Here is a 24,121-nt window from a genome sequence, read left to right as displayed (position 1 = left end):
ATAAAAGAGCAAGCAATGAAGTAACACCAATGCAAGTTCTTTAAGCACTGTCTGTTAGCTTATGGAGAAAGTGCTGTGTTGCCTTCTCTCCTCATCACCATTCAGACATAGCATCTACTTTGCTGTTCCAAAAGTCCATCTTTGAAGCACATCCCTAAAATGCAGTGCCTACAAATGAAAATATTTTAGTTTAGAGCTGTAACAGCCAGCTCTCATGCTGTTCAACTCCCTCTCCTGTCCACATGCATGTGTTACCTCTTGAAGTAGTGAGCATTTGGGAACAAGGACGGTCTTGAGTCTGGTTTTGGATCTATAGCTGTGAAATGTAGATTGTAGAAGTTAGCACAAAGTCAGCAATAATGATGTAAGCATCGTTCTATTGAATGATAGTTCTGTTACTCCTTCAGCAGTGTTATGTTTCCCCTTGTTCTTTCAGATTCTTCTTAGGTCCTTGAACCTCTTGTTTCCCATGTGCTTCAGGAAATGATAAAGGTGTTTGCTACATAAACTCTCTTGCATCTTGTTTTGCTGCAATAGAAAATTACTTGCCTGCAAACCTTTTATTTTTTTTCTTTTTTCTTTTGTTTTTCTTTTTTCTTTTTTTCTTTTTTTCTTTTTTTTTTTTTCTTTTTGTTTCTTTTTTTCTTCTTTTCTTTTTTCTTTGCATCTTTGTAAAATTTCTCATGTTCCCTTTCAAGGTCTTTCTCAGCTCCACTTGTGCCTCAGTCCTAGCTCCTGTTTCCTAACCATCTCTTCTGTTTCTGTTAATTCAATTGAACGCTAATTTTTGTGTCAACAAGACTTCCTTCAATGTTGAAAAGCACTTAGCTCTTCACTTTAAGCTGTTTTCTTTCCATTTCAGAAAAGTCATCTTGACATAGAACATTTGCCAGTGAGCTGATAGAAGGTGGACAACTTGTAGTTGTCCTTGGTTACCTGGGTGCATTGTGTTTTTCTGTTTTGATTCTCATGTAAGAGGGACATTGCCCCAGTATTCCTCGAGGAAAGAAGGAGACAAAGAACCAGAGACATCAGGGAAGAAAATGGGGACAGTGATGGTGACAAAAGCTGCTGGATGAAGCCTGTAGGAGGAGGAGATGCTGGGAATGGTAAAACTCAAAGGAAAATAGATATTTGTGGGCTGCATCCTGAAGCTTGTACTGCTGATCCATCTAGATTGCCTTCTTATTCTCTCCCCACTGACACCAAGCTGGCAATATAATATTCTACCCAAATCCAACTGGCAGATAACTTTCCCCAAATATTGGTATGTTCTGCAGGATCCTTCTTCAGGGAGCCCATTGAATTCATTGCTGGATTTCTGCATTTGTGGAGCACATGTACCTGAGGAGTTCCACTGGCACTACTCGTTGATTATGAATCCTAAACTTGGGGATGAACTTATTTTTCTCAGGCTGTATTGCAGTTGTTTCATTGTGGGAAATAACCAAAAAATCCCCCTAATCTGCCAAAGCACAAACAGAAGGCTCTGCATTCTGATCAACACCACGGCAGTCCTTGTGTGTGTACCACAACCACTGTGCCCCACAAGGGAACCCCAGCTCCTCCAGAAAGATGAATGCATGCTCTGAAAGTCAAGCTAGAAATATCAGAAAGATGCTATCGTTCCTTGCTGAAAGGTCGTGGGGGAAGACGTCAGTGAAGGCGTGAAGGGGTTTTTCTGCCGGGCCAAAGACAAGGAGCCGTGTGACGTCCCTCCCTCTGGGTTCCTCCTGCCTGACAAGGAGGGACTGAGGGACCACAATGTTGTGAGCTGCTGGGCAGCAGATGTGTGTGGCTGTGCTTCTCCAAAGGCTCCTTAATGAAGAAGTGCTAAAACAGAAAATCAAAGAAGCAGAAGTGTTAATCAGAGAGGCGATAGTTCAAGTCCTTTTTTTTTTTTTTTAAGTTGCAAACTCTGATTGTCCAGAATTTACTATTTTAGAAATCTAAAGTAACGGTACAGTAAGCATCACATTTACTTAAGCTTTGTTTCAAATCAGCAAAGCAGATTTGTTGTAAGCTATTTCAGTACTCAAAGGGTTTCATTGAAGGTAAGAAAAGGGAAGTTGTCTTGAGGCTTAGAATTGTAATTCCTTTTAGCATTTCCTTTTAAACGTCATGTTTACCTTCTGCAAAATCTAATGCTCCCTGTTTGCTGCAAATTCAACAGTGGAGATATTTTCATACTTTAAAATTTGTCTTTTTATCCAATCCAGAAGAGTTCTGCCCTAGGCTTGGGTGTAAGTTACTCACTGGTGAAATGGTTTAGCTACTGCTCTTGCAGGAAGTGGTTTTACTCTACTTTTTTTCCTGCTTTCTTTCTATCTTTATGAGCTGAGGGAGATTAACCCGAATGCTGTCTATAGACATGTGACCTAGATGTTTTCCGTTTTTTGAAATAGTTAAACTGCTGCCGGTTGATGACAGTTTGAGATGAGACAAGGACTTCTGTGAGGCTGTAGGTAAGGAGTCTTAAATTCATCTTTTTCCAACTCAGAAAACTTGTTGCTAATGATTTTTAGAATAACTATATCTATCTGTATTGTGTATGTGTTAAATACAGTTTGTGTTACATGATTATTTTATTTCTATTGTTTGAAAATTTGGAAATAATAATAATGTAGAGGGTACATGTGAAATGATGCTTTAAAGGCAAAATTAGTGTTCAGAATCTAAAAAATCTGTCATGTCCTACGCAAGAGGCAACTGTATCTGATCCTCTGTAATATCCCAAGCTACTAATCACTTCTCATATCCCTGCCTTTACTAAGTAATTGTCCTCCAAAGTGGAGAAGGCCAGCAGCACTGGCTGGGAAAGCCAGTCAGGTCATGTTTCCCAGCATTTGCCTTTGCTGGCTGCAATTTAGCAGCGTTTGATTAACTCACTTCCTTGCTGGTGACCACGAGGGAGGTGATTAGTAACAGTAGATACTGTAATAATTGGTGAGTGGTGAAGGCTGATATCTAGAATCGTAGAATATCCTGAGTTGGAAGGGACCCACAAGGATCATCCAGTCCAATTTCTGGCTCCACGCAGGACCACCCAAAAAACAGACTATGTGTCTGAGAGCATTGCCCAAATGCTTCTTGAACTTCAGCAGGCTCGGTGCTGTGACCATTGCCCTGGGGAGCCTGTCCCAGTGCCCTACCACCCTCTTGGTGAAGAACCTTTTCCTAATATGCAGCCTATCTAGTTGGTATTCAGTATTGCTAGAGGCTGAAGACACTGATAGAATCTCTTGCCCTGTTTGTTATCAACAAGCTTTGTACCACTCTATTATTCATCAGTAGTGCTAGTAAGAATAGGGCATTGGGAGGTGTAAAGGAATTGTACAACAAATGTCCTTGGTTTATCCGAGGGGACTCTCAACGTTCCTCGTGGAGCTGGTCAGTAGAATGCATGTTTCCTGCATAAAGCTGTTTAGATCAAGCCTAATTAGTTCTCTGCTCTGGCGCTAGCCAAAAGATGCTTTTTGTGTCCTGAGGCACATTTCACTCAGAGCTTTATATCAGAAAGGTAGCTTTGCATTTCTGTCTGTGGGCACACTACTTTCAGGCCTTTATAGTCTTACAAGGAAATAAGAACCCACAAAAATGTTCAAGTAACACAATATCACATTTTGATTATGGGTCACACAAAGGAGAGTCAGAATTAGAGACAAAGATTTGTTTTCCTGCAAAGTTTGTGACACATACTCATGTTTGTAACTGATAGCCTTATCATAAGAAGCAACTTGTTTTTCATTTGGAAATACGGGTCAGAGTTGAAAGAAATCACACGTGGCTTGAAGCTCATTTTGAAATTGTGCATACTAATTGGAGACAGATTTTAGAGCAGTGTTGTAAGACTACATTTCAGATTTTCTGTACTTTTTTTTTTTTTTTTTTTTTTTTTGAGAAAAAAAGCTGTCCTGACTTCATACACAAAGCAGCACAGACAGGGAAAATGTATAAAAAGAACACATTCTCTTCCTGGGCTATGTCTGTACTGCTGCAATGTCTTAGAGTCATTTAAAATGCATTTTCCCAAAGAGCTGTGTGATTTGGTAAAGCAGTTTGGATTCTCAGAGTTATTTTTCTATATTTTCTTACATCACTGCAACTTACCTCTTTGTGTCCAAAGGAAATTCATTTAAAAGCAGCACCTCTTGTTCACTTTACCTCTCAATCCAGTTACAAGTGCCACATATATTAGTTCATGTTCTTTTCCAAATAGAGTGAATAGCTGAACTATTTTCTGTATTTTACAGCTTCTACTGTATACTACAATTGAATTACAAAACAAAACAAAAAATCCTTTGCCTTTGGTGGCAGTATTTGTTGTATAAATTTCCTTTTACATTGATAGAAGAGATGCTCATCTTCTTCCAACCAAATGTGGATGCCTATCCCCCTCAGTAGGTCCTGTTCTGTGGGGCTGGGATTGCTAGGGCAGCAAAGGAGATGTGTGTCTCAGGCCATGGGCTCGAGCATGTTCCTCCGCACCTGGAGTGAGGCAGGAACCAGTAACCAAAATGGTGACAGAGGCTCTTTTTTATTCTTCTCCAGATGTTTGGGTGGCATAGCACCACAACCTCTGGCGGGGGGCTAACTTAACTGAAGCCGTTGTACACAGCTCAGATTTGGATTTCTCTATCTGTTTCTGGTCCATGACTTTACTACTTCTTTGCAGTGACAGATATTAATGAGGCAAGCTCCAGGACTGGTTCTAAAACTTCAGGTCCATCGTGATCAGCAATGCCTCATGCAGAGGATGGCTTTTGCTGTGCTGCCCAGAGCCTTCAGCTCATTTCTGTGCTATGGAGTCCCACAGACTTTTAGCAGTGGGAGCTGCTCTTTTCTCCTGGCCTATTTCTATTGAGTCACGTGGGGCTCAGTGAGTTATATGCAGTGTCTTCCAAATTCTTTGAAGACCACAATGTGTAATTCTGATACTAGTCAGTTTGTCTTTTTTGGAGATACTGCTGTGCAGTGTCAGCTCAATCAGTTTGAGTTGCTAACTATTGTATGAGTTGTTAAAGCCTGCGTACTCCTAAAGATTGTCTCTCGATGTTGGAGAAGTCTCTCTGTTAGGTGTGTTATTAACCAGAGACCTGAAACACAGCACTTGCACTGATTCTTCCTAATCCTGTGTGTCTAAGTTGGCCGATCTCTTTTACAGACAAAATAAAGCATCAATGGAGCTCCAGGTAGTTTCTGCGTTTCCCTCCTGTCCTACTTAGGACTTTTACATGGATGCAACAAAACTAGTTCTCATTGCTGCAAAAACAGAAGCTGGCACTGGGGAATGCCATCTATATGAAGGTGCTTTGATAGCTTTCATGGTTTCATTTGCTAACAGCATTAGTCCTGAAGTATTGAGATGGGATAAAATTTTGGCCTTTGTGTATCTTCCATGATAATTCAAGAGCCATTCATAGCACAACTGAAGTCTTCTTTGCCTGATTGCAAACCCTGTACAAAACTGTCCCCCTTTTTTTCCATCCTGTGGTGGTTTCCAGCAGCTTCTGTCACAATGAAACTAATTTCTGTACTGTTGACTTTGTCTCAGAGCATGCTGACAGCCTCCATTTCCTTCAGCTCATTCACAACACCACAATCCCCTGCTAGGTGTGTTTTTGGAAATGTGTGAGCTTGGTCTAGGTGGGGACACGCTGATGTTATCTCCTTCTGGAACTGTTTCACAAAGTTGATCTGCTTCTGGAAGTGGTCTCGATGAATCTTAGTTTCACTGATAACTCCTTTATCAGCATTTGAAAGACAAAAGTGTTGGCTCTTTGGCTGTTCTGAATGTTGAGGTTGTGTATTCATGCACTCGCTATATCTTTGGTTAGCTTCCCTGCCTTGAGAAATGCTGTAAAAAGGACGTTTTGAAGCCCAACTACAAAACAAACACAGCTAGCTTCTCATTTGCACTCGTACTTCCTCAGTACACATCTATTTTCAGTTCTAGAGTAAGACCGTTTTTGTGGAGTCCATGGACATTATTACAAATTGAAGGACAGTGAGGTTACAACTTCCCAGCTGGCTGAAATAGGAGCAGAGAAAATGTTATTGCATGTCTTTTTTTTTTTTTTTTTTTTTTTTTTTTTTATGAAAGCAATCAGAATGGGAAAAGCAGGCATTAATTTTCTGGGCACAGGTATTTAGCTTTTGCAAACTGACAGCAGTAACCCCTGCTACAGCTCAGTCTACGGACCCAGTCAGGTCCATAGAGCTGGAAGAGATTTTCAGTGCATTAGTTGGCTCATGCTAAAATAACCTGGAAGTGCTGATGCCTGGCACATGTAAAAGTGAGTTCTGTTTGCCAGAAACTAGGAACCTAAGATTCATGCATGCTTGAAAATTTTGGCCTTTTTCTGTTCATTTTTCTGTATATACATGCACCTTACTCAGCGTGAGAAAAAACTGCTTTGGGAATTAAGCAGAAATGTATTGTAAGGTTACTTAACAAATACTGGAATTCTCCAAATTAACTTCTAAACTTTTGGGGGTATGTGCAAGTCATAGAGTAAAATACTAATTCAGACAGTGCATGGTTCCTTACCAAAGAATTTCTTCAATAAATTAACTAAGCAAGTTTGACATTGCCATAGTTAGTGGCCAACAGTGGTTTAAGACACAATATAGCACTTCCTGCCATTCCAGATTGACAAGTATTAAATCATTCACTTGTAGTTAAGCTGGGTATTGTGGGTTTGTGCTGTGGTTTTTCATAAATATTTCTTCCAAAGCCTATGCCTGATACACTGAACAGGCACAATCCTTGAACAAATGAACTTTAAGTAACTTCTGATTCCTTCTCCAAGACATGCACCAGACTTTCAGCACAACTGCAGTGTGATAAGAGGGGAGGGGAAGAAAAGGAAGAAGAAAAAACAGAAGTAAATAAGGCTGAGAGCAGAGGAGATGTGCTTTAACTACATGTTTGCTTTTTGTTTCTTCTTTTCCTGCCCCACCCTGAGCAAAGCTACCGCTGTATTTGTTGCTGAATCAGATACCAAGGTACCTATTTGAACCAGATACTGAAGCTCCTCCTAGACCTGGCATAGTGCTTAGAGCCTGTACTTGTTTGCTGCTCAGGATGTTACTAAACTTTCTTCCTTTGTGGGCAAGGAGGGAAATGACACGAAAAGTCTGTGAAGACATTGAAGTGCTGGAGTTCTGGCTCCAACAGTAACCTTCATGGTTGGTTGGTCATGGCCTGATGGATTTCTGGATGCTCTTGGCATTTCTGGTGTCTCTGGAGCTGTGGCTCGGGAGGCATCCGCTGCCTGACTGGCTGGATGTCTGCTTGGGATGGTGGATTTGGAGGAACCAGGCAGTCTACAGAGGGAGATGGACTCAACGTTGGCATCCATGTGGGGATCCCCAGCCCATGTGGTGAAGCTGGCCAGAGCCAAACCCCAACACATGCCACAGGACAGTCGGATGGTAACACTGTGGGCATCCACAGCAAACAAGGACAGAAGTCTCCCAGGCCAGGGTTCTCCCCTTCAAAATGCATTTCTAGTGAATGGCTTTACTACAGACGAATCAACTTTTTCCAGAAGTGTGTTATATTAGACTTTCCAATTGGCTGAGCTGCTCTTACATGTGCTGCCTTTTTGCTTTGGGCTGAGCAGATCTGAGGCTCAAACTGGAATGTTGTATGCTTGATTCTGGTATCAAGAGGGAAAAAAAAAAAAAAAAAAAAAAAAAAAAACAATTAGTAATCATTAATCAAATTAATCAAATTAGTGTGAAGATTTTTGGTCTAGGATGTGGCACTAATCCATTCACTTTTTTTTTTTTTTTTTTTTCGAGTATCAAAAGAAGTGGAACCAGCCTAAGTAAAAGTATCTTAGCTACTCTTCAACTATTGCCCTTGGTAAAGGAGGCAAGGAGTGTCCCCAGTCAGCACAGGCTTAGAGAAACTGGTCCCTTCAATTCATGCTTGAACTTCCCTTGGAGAATTTAGCACTGGCTCTGGATTGAGTAGTGCATAGCTGCATAGACCTGAGAGTTTCAGAGACTTGAATTATAAAATTTCTTTTCTAGTTTAACTTTTCATCTAAAGTTTGAAGCTTTCTATCATCTTTTCAAGAAAGCAAGAGAGTGAAGAAAGGGAATCTATTTAGATGTGGAGCAAAAAATGTATAAATTATCAGAATGAAAAATGTTCAATGCAGAGATTTCTTACCAGACTTGTTTCTTGCATCAAGATACAACTGTTTAGGGAGTTAAGCTGATGTACGATGTAGACATTTTAACTCAGGTATGTAGGACTGCAAGGGCTCACTTTGCACACAAATTCAACCAGTAAGGAACATGAGCTCCATTAGCTCTGCAAGTTACCTTGGTAAGATAAGCCACAGCTGTAAAGTGCCTCAAAAGAACCAAACCAATGGTATCCTACAAAGGATGGTGAGAAGAGCCTTGCTGTGGTGCTGACCTGGGGGTCTCCACCTGACCTCAGGTGTGCAGATAGTTTGTGCAGTGCATGGAGGAGTGTGACATGCCAGCCTGATCCTTCACAGCCACTGCTGCTACGGCCAAGGTGTAGTCATCTCTCATGAGGAAAATGGCCTTCAGACACCACATTATACACTAAGGAAGGAAGGAGACTTGGGGAGAGACTGTTTATCAGGGAGTGTAGTGATAGGGCAAGGGGTAGTGGTTTTAAACTAAATGAGGATAGATATAGATTAGATAAAAGGACAAAATTATTTACTGTGACGGTGGTGAGGCCCTGAAACAGACTGCCCAGAGAAGCTGTGGCTGCCCCATCCTTGGAAGTGTTCAAGGCCAGGCTGGATGGGGCTTTGGGCAACCTGGTGTGGTGAGAGGTGCCCCTGCTCATGGCAGGGGGTTGGAACTGGATGGGCTTTAAGGTCTCTTTCAACTGAAGTCAGTCTATTATTCAAAAAAAAAAAAAAAGTAGTTTTCAAACACCCACCCATTTTAAAACAAACAGCACTTTGAAGGCCATCAGTTGGAACATGCAAATTAAATGCAGAGCCATCAACTCCATTTACATCACTACTTAATTTTGCTATTTAAATACATGGCTTTTTAATTTCTGCTCTTAACGATGTTGGGGGCAGGTGAATGGCTGCCACTCTTCTCACTACGACTGTTGGGGTTTGCATGCCAGATCTGGCACAGTTGCACTCCTGCTGTCACTGCTGCAAACTGGCTGCTCCTCCCAAGTGCGGCACATCTGGGGTGCAACTGGAGGTGCAGGTGGGCTCTGGCCCCCGTCCTGCAGGGAGCAGGCATTCAAGGTATCTGGCATTGTCTTGAATCACCTTTGTGAAATAATGCTTTGATGCTTGGTCCTACACTAAACAAAACAAGTTTGCAAAAATAATTTTAGGTGCATTTAGTGGAGCCTATGTTCAAACTTCTTGCAAAATCAAATGATATTTTGACACCCTTGGTATTTCCCCTTTGCTGAAAGTAGACATCTTAGTAGGTATACATTGTGATATGAGATACTATCACATCAAACAAACCTCTTTGTCTTACCCCCCCTGTGCCACATGGTGCAGGGGAGCAGCGTGGTGGGGCAGGCACGCCTGATGCCTTCTGCTCCACTCTGGGGCACGTCAGAAGCATCTGGTGAAGAAAGCAAACTGTGGGCCTCACAAAAATGCAGAAAGGGGGCTCACTCAATGCAAGCCGCAAAGAATTTCCCCTTCTAGTTCCTGCTGTAGCTTAAAAGTTTTCTCTTAAAATGTAAGTGCAGGTTGTGCTGTGTTTCACAGAGCTATCTCTTGCAAGAGCAGCACCAGGAGCTCTGTAAAGGAAAGTGGAGATGGAGTGTGGGAACAGATTAGAAGTGTCTTCAGCTTTTTTTTTCCCCCCTCAGATGGGAAGTGGGAGCAGTGAGAAGAAGTAAGGGAGCAGCTGTAGGATCACAGCACAAAAACTGCTGCAGATACGTATGGAGAAGGCTGGAGGGAGGGTAGGAGGCACTTTCATGTGCTCAGCACGAGGGATTGAACATGATCGCAGGGAGTGGGAGGGAAGGGATCTTGCTGTCCGAATAAGGGAAAGGCCTCTTGTTTTAAACTCTACTGAGATAGGCTGTGCTAGAAAGAAGTTACTTTTTTTAGTTTACTTTTAAAATTGTTTTTAAAGTCTGAGAAGCTTTAAAGCCTATCCTATTCAATAATCTCTGTATCTCTGACAGACTCGTTTTCTGCAGTGATGGGCATATGGAACTGCAGAATGGATTAAGGTAGGGCAAGTGTTCATTAAAAGTATTAAGTTGAGGGATTGTTTAAATGCCCCTCAGCAACAGGGGTAGAGCTGGAAACAACTGTCACTGCTTCACAGAGGGCTTACCAGAGCTCAAGGAGACTTTTTTGTCTAGTGAAGGTGATGCTGCAGCTGCAGGAACTTACGGACCAGGCAGCAAACTGAGGCACAACTTACAACTCTCCGAGTGTTTGGTAACACCCAAATACTTTAAAATGTGACAAACTGCATGTAGTACTTACTCCCTGGTGAACATGAGGTGCTTACCCCACTGTGGACCAACAAGCCTTATCTGATATGGAGCCACACACATGGATGCTAACGTGACTCAGGTCACAAATGTGCTGTAAGGTCCTGCCCGAGCTGTTCTTGTGATAGCTTGTTTATATAGCCACCGTCAAATTGAAAGTGAAATTTCTGTTGGCAGAGCTGTGAACTTATAGGAAGTTTGTTTCTTTGGCTATTCATGGCAGGCTTTCAGGCGTTTTAAAAATATTTTTTTCTAATACCTCAGTTTGTCTTGTGGTGCTAACTCTTCCACTTCTCTGGAGAGTTTGGGCTGTTCCAAAATTACCATCACCACATGTCGACTTCAGGTAAGCATGGAAAGTTTGGATGAATATCTGAATCTCTGTGGGGAGAAGTTCTGCAAAATTGAGCTGGAAGTATTTCAAGCAGTCTTACTTTGAAATTTCTGTCACTTCTGCTTCTGCTTGTATCTGTAAATACTGCAAGAATAACCTTTCCCATAGTATCTCATCACTTCAGATCTGGCAACATTAAAAGTAACAACACTTTTCTGAACATTTAGGCTATAGGAACAGATTTCTTTCAAGCACCGGAGAAAATTTGTGATTCTTATGTGATCTTCCTAGAGAAAACATTGGATTTTTTTTCTATTCAGAATTAGACTACTTTAAACTAAAAAGTTGCCGTGTGGTAGGTGTCATATTCAGGTGTGAAGTGAGTTTGTAGGTAGTCAGTCTCATGCGTGGTGGTTGGAAAGCCATGGCTCTGTGCTGTACTAATTTGCAGTATATAAATGTATAGCAGGAAGGATGGAAGTGGGAGGAAATGATCTTTTTCTCACCTGAGGAAGGTCAGAAGTAACCAAGTAGTACTCCTCTGAGCCTTCCTAGTACTTCTAATGTATTATTTACTGTTAAATCAATTGACTTATTGTGTTTTTTTATGATGCTGGGAACCTCTTGCTGTCATTGTTCTAATGACTGAACTTCACTCATTCTGCGGTTCAATACCATAGGATGCACTAGAAGTGCTACATATCAAACAATATATATTTATATATTAAATGCCGTGTACATATGACCAGTATTCACCATTTGAAACATTGTCTAGCTTGTACAGCATGGAAAATGGAGGCAGGTGTCGTGGATCAGATGCTCTCCAGAAAGAAATGAAATGCTTTGCCAGCAGGAAGACCTAGAAGTAGCATTTTTTTTTTCCCAGGCATGTTCTTTTACATATTCAACTGAATTTCTACTATGGACGACTGTTCCCAGAACATATGCAGGCCAAACTGCACACAAGGGATACTTTTAGCTTCAAGTTCTACTTGAAAGTGAGATATTAAATTGACACAGGAATGGTGAAAATAGACTCCATTATGCTATCCCATATGATATACTGGGATAGATGAACTTTCAAAACAACTGTTACCTTTCCTGAGACCTTCACATGCAATATAATTAAGAAACCAAGTGATGCAAGAGACATGACCATATGCAGTCACATGCTGACTTGCATGTTTTTTTTTTTTTGTTTGTTTGTTTGTTTGTTTGTTTTCCAGTAATATCTTAATGATATTTGATTTGCTAGCAAGTTTTTGTTTCTGCAGTCTGGTAGTTAGCAGGTCATGGAGGATTACAGGACTAGAGATTAATCTGTATTCATTAAATATGGTTGCGAAGAGTTTATCATTGTAACTGTGCAACTTTGGAAGACTGTCTCCCATTTTCTTTCTTTTCTAATTCTCAAGCCATTTTCTATGCAAATAAGAAAGCATTTCCAGAGATAACAATTCTTTGGCCTATAGAGTACAAGTAGCATATTCAGATCTCTATTTTTATTTGTCAGCTGATCCTGCTGTTTTTAAGGTCCTGTGTATAACATGGAAAAAGTTAAAGCCTAGAGGCTTTAAGCTATCATCTTGTATAAGTTTTCAGAATGACACAGAGGAAGACCTTTAGCTCTCTGCTTAATTCTTGTTTGATTGCCAGTCTAGCACATCTGTTCATACTTTCTGTCTTCACATCTCTCTTTGTCCTATCCTTAAGAGGAATTGAGCAACAGTTTGCAAAGATTAATACTTCCACTGAAACTGTATATTTGGTTAGGATATTTTGCTGCCATCTGCCAGAAAGTGGGACTCAGTATAAGCCTTCCATTAGTATTTTATCCTTTTATTTTATTATTGTGTACAGTGTTATTACTAGTGGAAAAAAATAGAAAAAACTACAGTCAAGCTTCATAGCACTAAGCCACTCCTCATATTTTTAGTGCTGCGGTCAATAGGCAGGAAATCACTGAAGCATCCAACTGTAACTGTCTGCAGGTTATTGTGCAGCATAGGCTCCGCACCCCTGTGGGTCTGTGACACACTGTAAGTGGAGAATCACGTATACCTAAGATGTGAGTAACTATCAGCCATGAGAAATGAAGCAATTGCATCTTAGCATTTTATTTCTTAGAAACTCAGTCATCAGCATAAACACATAGCATGTTCTTGTACCCCAGATTAAGTAACATTACTGCTGTACAGTGGTGAAAGTCTCTATACTTCCCCCTTACAGTCCATTATAAAGCATATTTCCCCACCTGGCTCCATAATGCAATAATTGGTTTGGCTTTTCTCCTTGGGTGTGCTTAGTGCTACTTTTGCATTGCTGTGAGCCCATTGGCTTCAGTGGGCTCACCATTAACCAGAGATCCAAATCATGTAGTCCATGTACAAACTGGGATGAAATTATTTTAGATGATAACACAGTTTGTTCCTATTAGATATAAAACTGATATGTGAGATTACAGTCACATGACTTATGTAGTAGTTAACCAAGTGTTATTGTTAGAAATAACACCATCTTAGTATGAGACTAAATAAGGTTGACATGGTCATCATATCAAGGATCAAGTTAAAATCTCATTGGTAAAAGATTCTTTATCCTAAGCGTTATTTAAGAACAATGCTTGAAAACGCTTTCCTTGAATTGCACTACTGCCTAGGAAGTCTGCTACGATTTTGGCCAAGTTGTGCCCAGATCCTTGTCTTTAGGCGCATCCTTCATAGAGACTGGTTTATATACCTCAGAGCATACATAAATTGTGATTAATGTTCTGAATTGCGTATTCCCCACATGGTAGCAGACAAATTATGGTGTAACTGAGCACTGGAGGAGGGAATGCTTGCCCAGAGGGGTTATGGAGCCTCCTTCCCTGGAGATATTCAAAAAACATCTGGGTACAACCTGGAGTGATGTGCTCCAGGGGGCCCTACTTGAGCAGGGGGGTTGGACTAGGTGGTCTCCAGAGGTGCCTTCCAACCTCAGCCCTTCCATGATTCTGTGAAATGTTGGGCAGTGAGATACTGCTACAAACAAAACAGGACGGGTTTTCTACTTTTCTCTTTGACACACAAGAATCATGTACATGTAAATTTTAGCTGTCTGAAGAACTGTGGGCCATTTTTGATTTTATTTGTAGAAAGTCCTTCAGTGGTGGACTAGAATGGCTACAAAACCAGCTTTTAGAAACATGAGGTGAGATGACCTCTGTAATCCTTGCTCAGTGAGTAGTCTGTTTTGAGACATCCCTGAAAGTCTAATATGGCTGCAAGAAGTAAAAAATTAAAAGACCGTATAATAAATATTGCTATAAAAGGGATAATGATAATTAATGCTAATGGGCATGGCTTTTGTAGGAAGTAGGGCATATTAACAAACTCACCAAAGTTTGTTGATGACGTTGCAAGTTTAAATAAGTGAAACTGCACTGCTGAGTTTGGGACATTTAACATTTTATTGCAGATTGAATTCTGTAGGAAATTCTGCTTTATCTGATATGAAGGACTAAATCAAAATAAAGCCCAGGCAGTGATGCAGCAATGTCATTCCTGATCTCTTTCTCTGACTGGAGATGTGACTGATGGTTGAAATTAATGCTACTTCCTAAGTACAAATTATTCCAGGCCGGATGACATCTTTTTGAAATGGAAAAGGCATAGGAACATTACATCTGTTTTGCATTTTCACTACAATGGATTTTTCTAATTTTCTAGTCCTCAGATAAGCTGGCTTCAGGACTCTTCTGGGCGCCAGCCCAGGACACGGTATTTCTCAGCAGCCTCTGCTGTTTGTGCCCTGGGTGCAGATGTGTGACACGTTAACTGTGAGAGCAGCACTGGAAAAAAAAATAAAATAAAGACAGAGCACAGCGGGAATAAGAATAATGTAAAAAGCTACATGATGGTTTACTTGTCCCTTCTCTTTACCTGTAGTTGTTTCATCTGTCCCCCTTCATTTCCATCAGTTTTGTGTTAAGCACTTTCTGCCCCTGAGCTGTACTTCAGCAGAGATAATGAACAGCGTGGAGAAGTGGAGAAGGCTAAGAGCAAAATCCAACAGCAGAAATATTTACGTAGGTGTGTTGATTTTAAACAGTTCTTTCACAGACACAGCAATATGTTTTCTCCTTTGCAAGAATGCTCTGACTCACCGTATGTGGCATGAGCTTGTTTTTGCATTTGTTAACGCTTACTTCCTCTTCCATTTTTATGTGTTTTTTTTTTTTTTCTTTTGTTTTGTTTTCAGACTTGTAGGTTTTAGTGTAATGGTGAACCCAGTGCTGATTTTTATTTTTCTGTAACATTATTGTGATAGGTTTTGATGGATGCTCTTCATGTATGATGTTGCTCTTCAGCAGAAGAATGGAATTAGCGGATGCAACCACATGAATTTTAATTTTGCAGTGTTTTCACGTTATGTTGAACCCTTTCATGTTCATTATGCTTCTGACTTGATGGTCGTGTAAATATAATGAGCGATGTTGGAAGAATTTAAAAGTTGAGTTTGATGAATATAGAAAAATACATAAAACCTTTTTTATCTCTTAATGTTGAAAAACAAATGTAACAAATTCAATTAATCATGAATATATATATATTTTCATTTCTTGGACAATAGTATTTGTTAGAAGTACTTGGTGCAAGATGCTAATGAATTAACATTTGCACACTGTCTTTCATTATACATAGCCGTAGGAAATGTAGGCATAGCTCAAGTCAAAATTTAGAAATACTGCTACCCTCTTGTTTCTTGAAAACTAGCTCTGCATTGCAGAAAAAACAACTGTGTACTAATTTTACCAATACTGTACCAAAATGCATTAAATAAAGTTCTTGGGTAACACTAGTCATTCTGCTCACTATATGCTCCATTTGTGGACACAGCAACATGCCAGCATGTTAAAAACCTGATACTAGCAACATGAAACTTCCTGTAGCTCCATGAGATGCTGTAAGAAGGGAATACTTACTGGTCATCATTGCGAGACAGAAACCATATACAGGTTACTAATGACAAAAATGGCAATGAGACAAAGCATTCAATTTCTACATTTTTTGCAAAAAGCTACAAAATAGAAACATTAAGGACTTTTTTTTTTTTTTTTTTTTTTGCATTGGAAATGATGTTATTTTGTTTCCTTTATCATCTCAGAAATAGTGATAATGGTGATTATATAGATAATAGAGACAAAACATTTTTTCCCAATCAAAAGAAAATTTAAAATAATTGAAATATTTTGGCTGTTATCAAACAGGATTTTGTGAAAACACTGCTTTTAAAAGAAATGTTTTGTGTGTTGTTTTTTTTTTATGGTTTTGCCAAGACCCAGAATTTTGTGAGGAAGCCTGAGATGTGATCTCTGCAATTTGCTGTGTTACTCTTTCAACCCAAGCCTGATTCTCGGAAATGGGATGGCTTTACAGTGTGCACAGATTTGCATGCAGAGTAACCTTTCAGTTTTTCACCTCTGCAATACTCATTGCTTCCACACCATGTTTGAAAGTCAGCTGTACATTTAGAAGTTGGGGTTTTAGGATCTTATCCACTCATCTTCCAGATACGTAAAATGTCACATGGCATTTGACACCTTTAGTTGTTATCTGAGCTCTGGCTTCAGTTTAGCCTAATTCACCATGGGGATGCTGTTCTATTTACTTCCAAGCACCCCAAACAAGAGGACCAATTCATGGGAAAAGCAACTGCAAGTGCTGACCTACTGAGGCTGCTAATTTCATTGACAGTACAATCCCTTTCTTCCCCCACTAAGGGCTGTTGAACTCCTGAGGCAATCTCCAAAAGTGGTGCTTTGTGCAAGGCTGAATTGGTTTTGCTCTCCCAGCCAGAAACATGATTTTGTCCTTTCAGCTCTGCAGTGCTCCTTGTTTCTAAGTAATCTGATCTACACACTCTTGAGAAATTAAAGTTCTCCTTTCTCACATCTGACGCGATTTTTTTTGCCACTCTCAGATTCAGTTTTCCCCTCCTGTATTGTCCATCCAGCCTCATGTTAGTGCCTTTTCTTGCACCTGTACCTTTACCTGACTTTTTTTTTTTTTCCCACCCTTGTCTGTGCTGCTTCTGTTCCACAGTGTCCCAAAAGACATCCAAAAGGGGTTTTCAGTATTTCCCCCTGTCCCTTTTCCCTTAAGTGAATGCCATAAAATTATGCTGCCCTTTTGCTCCAGAAACCAATATAAACAAAATGAAGGAAAAAAAAAAAAAAAAAGTCTGTCTTGGTTTAATGCCTTTATCCAACAAATCAACCGTAGGAGGTTTCAAAACTAAAATTTATATCCAGATGCTAACTATTTGCCAAAAGGCAAATTAGCTAATTATATAATGAACGTGGAGTGTCTCACAAGCAGTTGCACAGGGCTTGGCAGCTCTGCCTTCCAAAGTAAGTGAAACAAATTCCCCTGCAGAACCGGCCTGAACTTGGCCCTGATGCTGCTAATAACAGTTTGGAAGCACCAGATCGTAAAAGCGTCAGATAGGATCCGTGCTCTGCTTTCTGTTAAAATTTTATCAGTTTTCCGACTGTCTTCCTCTCTGTTATTTTTTAGAGTTTTTTTTTTTTTTTTTTTTTAAAAAAAAAAAAGTGGCTTGTAATCACTACCAAATTCTTGCAGGAGCAAATGCAACGCCTTTGCGTTTGTGGAGCTCATATTGAGGGTGCCATCTACTGGCATGCAGAGCCGATAACGCTGTCAGGAGTCTGGGCATCAAAGGATTTCTACCTGGAAATCCTAAGGGAGAAGCTTTTGTAACTTGTGTCTTTAAGATCTGCATGATCTCACCACACTCTAGACGAAGACAAACACAATCTGACAAAGGAAATGCTGAGGGTTTGTTTTGTTATGTTGTTTCCTGTAAACTAAGTGCTGCAGAAAGTCCCATTGTAATTCTCTGATGTATATGAATTAGTCCCAGTTTCAGGGAAAATGTACTGAGCTTCAATAAGATTAAAATCAAAAATTTCAGAAGTCTTTGCAGACTTGCAGTTTACTGACTGTGCTCCTACTTGAGATCCAGGGCATGAGTTTGTCACAGTATTAAACTTTTTTATAGCACATCATGTACTGTCAACCCCAGACAGAGAATACCTAATTACAACTCATAATGCTCCCAAGAAGAGATATGTCAGAGTTTTACAGGTGGGAGATTTCAGAAGAAAGTCTGAGAGATGTGCTCCAGCCAAACATTGGATCAGTGACAAAGCCAGTGTTGCTCTCGTCTCTCGAGTCTGATCAGCTCTCCAGCCTGGAGCCTACTGAAAATCTGTTGAGAAGTGATTTTGGTTTGATACCAACATGAAATACAAAATGGTTTGACTCTCCAAGTTTAGAAGGAAGGAAAAATCATTTCCTGCCTAGCACTGCTGCAGATCTTACTGCCAAAATGGCAGAGCATCTCCGCGACATGGCTTTAAGTGGTGACTGCTCTGAAGGGTGCTGAGAAGTGTCTCAGAGAGGAAGAACACCCCGTGCCACTACCCAAAGGTCCACATAAAGACTTTGCCCCAGTATCATGTATCAGCTCTGCAGCAGAAATAGAACTGAATACTCCTGAGTGGCAGGTAACTCCTTAGCTATATTTTTCTCCTCTCTTTCAGTAGTTCTACTTCTGTAGGGATTCTCGAGCAATTAATTCAATGCAGGAAATGGCCAAAGAGCATCAGCTTTACAGCTCTTTGCATCGAAGTTAGTGTTACTACTATAGCACAATACATTGGGTGAGTAATGATTAATATTGAAGTACTATCTTGTTTCTCTCTTCAAGAGTGCTGTATTTCCTCATATTTCCATACCCTCAACTTGTACGAGTTTAAGTCCCCTTGGAGATACTCAAAAGCCATCTGGACATGCTCCTGGGCATACCTGGGGTTGGACAATATGACCTCCATAAGTCCCTTCCAACCTCAGCCATTCTTAGATTCTGTGACCTGTCATTATTGTCTTCCATATCTATATATGAAGGATGTTTCCTGGAAGGAATTGATTTATCAGGGCCAGGAGAGGGTAATGCTATGAAAGCTGTGTTCTCCCACCACCACAATGCCCTGTGGTCCTGCCCAGAGACACGCAGTAGCACTCCTGGTGTCCCTCTCCCACCTGTATCATATCTTCCTTTGCTCTGAAGCCTTCATAGAGATAGACTTTCTTGATATCAGGGATTTTTTTTTCCTCAGAGTCTGGGGAGATTTTGGTTGAAAAATGTTTTTCCAATGTATTAGTAAAATCCTGATTTTCAACTGTTTATACCATAATTGCACTTAAATTGATTTCCATTTCCCTGGATCCATAGTAGGGAAACTAGCATTTCCAGCTTATGCAATATCTAGTCCTTACTATTCTCTGTTACTTTTACTTAGAAATATAAATAGCAAGGTGTTTTGTGACCTTCTACTGTATTACTTCACCCCCAGTATGCATATAGTAGTAACAGGGTGAACTAGGGGAGGAAAATACAGTGAGGATTAAACTCTGTACCGATGTTTTGTAAAGGAAATATAAAGCAACTCTTGTCAATGGAAATTTTTGGGGGGGGGATTTGAATAGCTAAAGCACATTTTATTGGGTTGCAAAAATGCTGAGACAGGAGATTGAAGAGCAGCACAGAGAAGGTGATCATTCTGTACAGTTCCCTCTGGTCCCTGCAAGGGCATGACAGCTTATGTGTTCAGTTATTTCTTCATTTCCAATTTTATGATCACAGAAACAGAAATCTCATCCATGCTGTTAGTAAAATTGTTATTTGTATGTTTGTTTCGGTGGTGTTGTTTTTTTTTTAGATCTGGGTTTGACTCTAGGATGATAGCAGGGTGATAGTGTGGTCCTTTAATGCACTTGTAACATGCATGTATTGAACTGTGGAGGTAAGATATGTTAATTGGCTTCAAAGCATGTCATTTTCCTTTGAAAGATTTAAAATGTGTGGTGTGAGCAGGGCCAAAGACAAAGTGTAGTGGCTGCCAGCTGGACATGACAGAGGCTTGCAGGGAGATTACACCATAGAGGAGAATGGCTTTTGAGATAAGGATAATCTTTTACATAAACTAACTCTTCCAAGACAGTTGGATGGGTGAGTGATAAGGACAATAATAAAACTACCAACTGACACAGCTCATAGTTATCCTGGTGTTCAAAGATGATCAAGAACTTACTGGCAAGATTATTCAACTCTCCAGATGACAATGACATATAAACTGCACAGATACTTTTTTTTAATAAAGGGTCCTTAGATTAATACTCTTCTTTTATGTTCTTCAGGTCAATCCTGTAGCCATGGAAAGGTCTACAACTTCAGATACGGCTTCTGAAAAGCCAAGTCCTTCCCACAGTACGGGAGCTGTTCAAATGAGGATCAAAAATGCCAACAGTCACCACGACAGACTGAGCCAGAGCAAATCTATGATTCTGTCTGAGAATGTGAAAGTTGCTGAGCCTGTAAGTAAAGTATTTCACAAGTCCTACCAATTTTTTAAAACCTACAGAAGGTAGGAGCTGGTATCTTAACCACACTTTTGATAAGCCTTTGCAAGGAGGCATTTAATGACACTAATACATTTTTAAGAGTACAGCTAGGCATTGGAATAACGTTTCCTTTGCCAAAAGACAGAATTAGACTTTCATGGCCAGGATCATAGCATTGCAACTCTCAAGTGTTACAGTATTTAAATACAGTTGCTGTTGAGAATAATACTTACATTATGCCATGGCATATACAAAGACAAACACTGAAACCAGACAAAAGAAAAAGAAACTGAAATTACAACTCTGTGAATAAGGACAACTTTGTCAGTTACAAGAAAAGAGTATTTCTATAAGAATGAATGAATTGCAAAAATCAGACACTGAAGTTATCTTAATATTTTAATAGTTGACAGAGTTGAAAGAGTTGACTCATTTTTTATCCATTACCATTTTTTTTAAATTAAATAGTTAGTGATGAACTCTATTGCCAGTTGTGTCCCTGCCCCTGTACTCCTCCTGAGCTACTAAACAAACTGATTGGTATGAGTCTCCCCTGGTTAATTTTCTTCCATAATGGTGGCAACTTGCAGCTGAGGCCATATGATGTTACAAAATTATTTATGCAATGTTAGCCACTTTTTGGACTCCAGATCCATTTTGTTCTCAGAGAATGCAAATGAGGGAGAAAACTCTGTTGGCTGGGGACAGAGTCCCAAGTCTCAGTCATTTTTCACAACCATGCAAGCTATTGATTTTTTGTTTGTTGATATAATGGATTCCTATGAAATATTCAGCTTTCTAACAAAGTTATTAAATGGAGAAAGCCTACTATAGCAGCTGTATTTTCTGCCATTTTTATGCTATGCTCAAACTCAAAACTCAAACTAGGTTAAAAATGTAATATTTTAATCATTAGTTTATCTGCTATAGCTTAACTTATTTCAAGGACATAACATATATTTCTGGAGAGAAAAATCTCTTTAGGTCGTTGCATCTGATAAGATACTCATTTCCTACTGATTTGAACATTTCCTACAATTTCTTACAATGCATTGTACGTTTTTTCCTTTTTATCTGAAGTGAAATGTTCCACCATTACAGACCTGAAACGATGCTTATTGTAATTTACTGGGAATACTATAATGTATTATCAGGAAGAACTGTACCTTTGAAAAAGTTTAAAAGTTAAGTATATTTAATGATGCCTAACATATTTTATTGGCTGTGTTTAACAAAAGGCACTAGGCTGCAGTTGTTTTTGACAAGCATGAAAACATCACAGCATGAGACTGCAAAAGGAATTATGTAGAGAAATTACAAGTGATCCATCTCTCAATGAATTATCCACCTCAATAGCCTGCAGAACTCAGCTACCAATTAACACCTACTTTATTACATGTTGGGATGTACTTAATAACTTTCATGTGTTTATGCACTATTACCTTGACTGATGCCTCTTGTACAATTAGGCATAATTGGCATATCAATATGCAAAAGTTAAAAGGATTAACCCTCTTAAAACTAATGAGCATTTCTGTATCCAGCTGCTAAATGAGACAAAATTAGCATTTTTCACTTTTGGGCAGGATTTTATCATGCAGTTTCTCATTGTTGATATTACCTTGTTACATAACTTTAGTTTGGGGGATAGTATGCTGGACTGTTACAGAGCAAGGGCTCTAAAAAAGTTAAATTAGACATAAATATTCCCTGCTGCATCCCAATAGCCATAGCAGGTACAATATATGTTTACTGGCTGAGAGCTGAAAAGTTGTTTTGTGTTACATTTGTTTAGTAGCTAATTATATAAAAGCGGAGTTTTACTGAGTATATGTCATTTTACCAAGCAAACTTGGCTCTGATATAATAGACTGAAAGCTTGCCATGCTACTAATTCCCTTTCTATTTCAATTCTTTTCATCTCTTTTTGCCATGCAGAATTTTCTGACTAGATATTGACAGACCGAAAGTGTTTTGGCGTATTTACTTAAATAAGCTTCTTAAAGTTGTTTGCTAACACCCAAACTAAAAGCAAAATTCCTAATGATCCAAATGTTTTCCAATACATGCTTAAAATGCAATGTAATTTGAGTTAAAAGACCACTGAAATATCAATTGCATGTATAAACTGCATACTGACAGGTCTGAATCTGTGCATGCGCCTTTTGAAGAATTTGGGGGAAAGTATTAGTGGGAGTAGTCTGGCTATCCAAGGGTCTAGCGAGAACAAAGTTCAGCAGATAAGTACACACACACACTCACACAAATATATATACATTTAGTGATCGTGTAATTTCATGGCATACTTTTTCAGTATGCTTATAAACTTTACTTTTGCATTTAAAGGCACACAGACCCCTACTGAAAAATACACATTACCAGTATGCTAAGCAAAGCCAGTTATTTTGTGCTAGGAGGAAAAAAAAAAAATCTATCCTGATTTGGAAATTTTCAACTTTGAAGAATCCACCTCTATTTAGATCATTATAGTCCATAAGGTATCCACTGGTCATGCTTATTTTCTATTTTACATTGACTGAATATTTTTGTCCAATCTTCAGAGAGATTTTTTCATTTTTAAAACTAGAAATAGCTGAATAAGGGACTCTATATTACTCTTTCTCCACCCATATTAGGCATGTGCATTATACTATATATTCTATAAATAAATGGGTCAAATCCTCTTTACTCAACTTATGCAAAACCTGACTCCAGTGGATTAAGGCAATCAGCATTTGGCACATTTTGAACAATCAACAGAACTATGTATTTATAAAACATACTTAAAAAAAAATAAAATAAAATTAACACTCCGGACATAAAGGGCAAAAAAACAGGCACAAATCTAGAAAGATCGTTGGTGATTTATAGAGAAGAAAATACATAATTTTCTCTAAGGGATTTGTTGTATTCTAAAGCATTTGCTGTGATGCTTGTAAGCACACCTGGGGCTATACTTCTGAAGGTGGACAGATTATTTTCTGCAGTGTGACAAAGAGGGATATGCATCATACATCAGTAGGGCCATATGCACTTGTGCATTTTGTAGTAGTAAAGATGCAAATAGGGGATGCAGAAGCTAACTGATGCAAAAGCGAAATGTAGATTCGTGGGGGTTTTCATTATTTATTTGCTATGGAAATGCTTGAGCATTGTGCAAAGGTTGAAATTGATATTAATGTAGAGTTTAAAGAGCACAAATCATGAAGCTGGACACACACTGTGGTAAGCAAGGGCTCTTTCTGTGCTTAATGTTAGTGTCTGAACCAGCAATGTAAATGAATATTTGCTATTTTCATCTCTTAAACCCCAGGGAAGTGCATTTTGTTTCATTCAGAACAACTTCAAACAATGAAATGTCTTTTTTTATTGGTGTCTATATTAAGAATTAGAGCCTATTTAGACATTCCAAAATGTTAATGTATTAGAGCTTTTTCTTATTAGGTTAAACAGACTGGTAGGTTTATTTATCTCTCTAATACATTATCAGAGGAACAGGAAGCAATCTTCTTTTGTTTCTTACTCCTGTGATCATAGAACACTTGCCAAAGTTATGGCTAGCCAAAAAAGACAGAAATAAAATTGCTAAAAATATAAGCCTTCTGTTTAGCAGAGTTTTTGAGCCATATTTTGAAATTGTAGGGCTCGTACATGTTTACTTCAAATCAAGCTTATAGTCAAGTTTGAGGCTTTGTTTGTATAGATTGTCCTGAAGTAGATCCTGATATTTAATTAAAATGACACTAAATCACATTGAATTGATAAGACTTGGCATCTCAAACAAAGGTAATTGCCCGTATTGGTTTTGTACAAAAATAG

At 39.2% G+C, this 24,121-nt stretch overlaps 1 protein-coding gene across 3 annotated transcripts in view; it reads left to right on the top strand.

Moving 5' to 3' along the window:
- Positions 1-2,130: 2,130 nt before the first annotated feature.
- ARHGAP15 (Rho GTPase activating protein 15) overlaps positions 2,131-24,121 on the top strand; it is a 332,079-nt gene continuing 310,088 nt past the window's right edge. Inside the window, exons 1-3 of one of the 3 annotated variants that reach the window (XM_068687083.1) lie at positions 2,131-2,243; positions 2,406-2,465; positions 20,099-20,275. In XM_068687083.1, coding sequence (XP_068543184.1) covers positions 20,114-20,275 — 162 coding nt within the window. In that variant the 5' untranslated portion in view covers positions 2,131-2,243; positions 2,406-2,465; positions 20,099-20,113. Of the gene's footprint in view, positions 2,466-10,704; positions 10,845-20,098; positions 20,276-24,121 lie in introns of those variants that run through there. The other 2 variants (XM_068687081.1, XM_068687084.1) reach the window with 2 other exon arrangements.

This window comes from Anas acuta, chromosome 6, assembly GCF_963932015.1.
Source record: "Anas acuta chromosome 6, bAnaAcu1.1, whole genome shotgun sequence".
NCBI lineage: Eukaryota > Metazoa > Chordata > Aves > Anseriformes > Anatidae > Anas > Anas acuta.
Note: the sequence above shows the minus strand (reverse complement) of the source record. Positions and strands in the feature narration are given on the sequence as shown.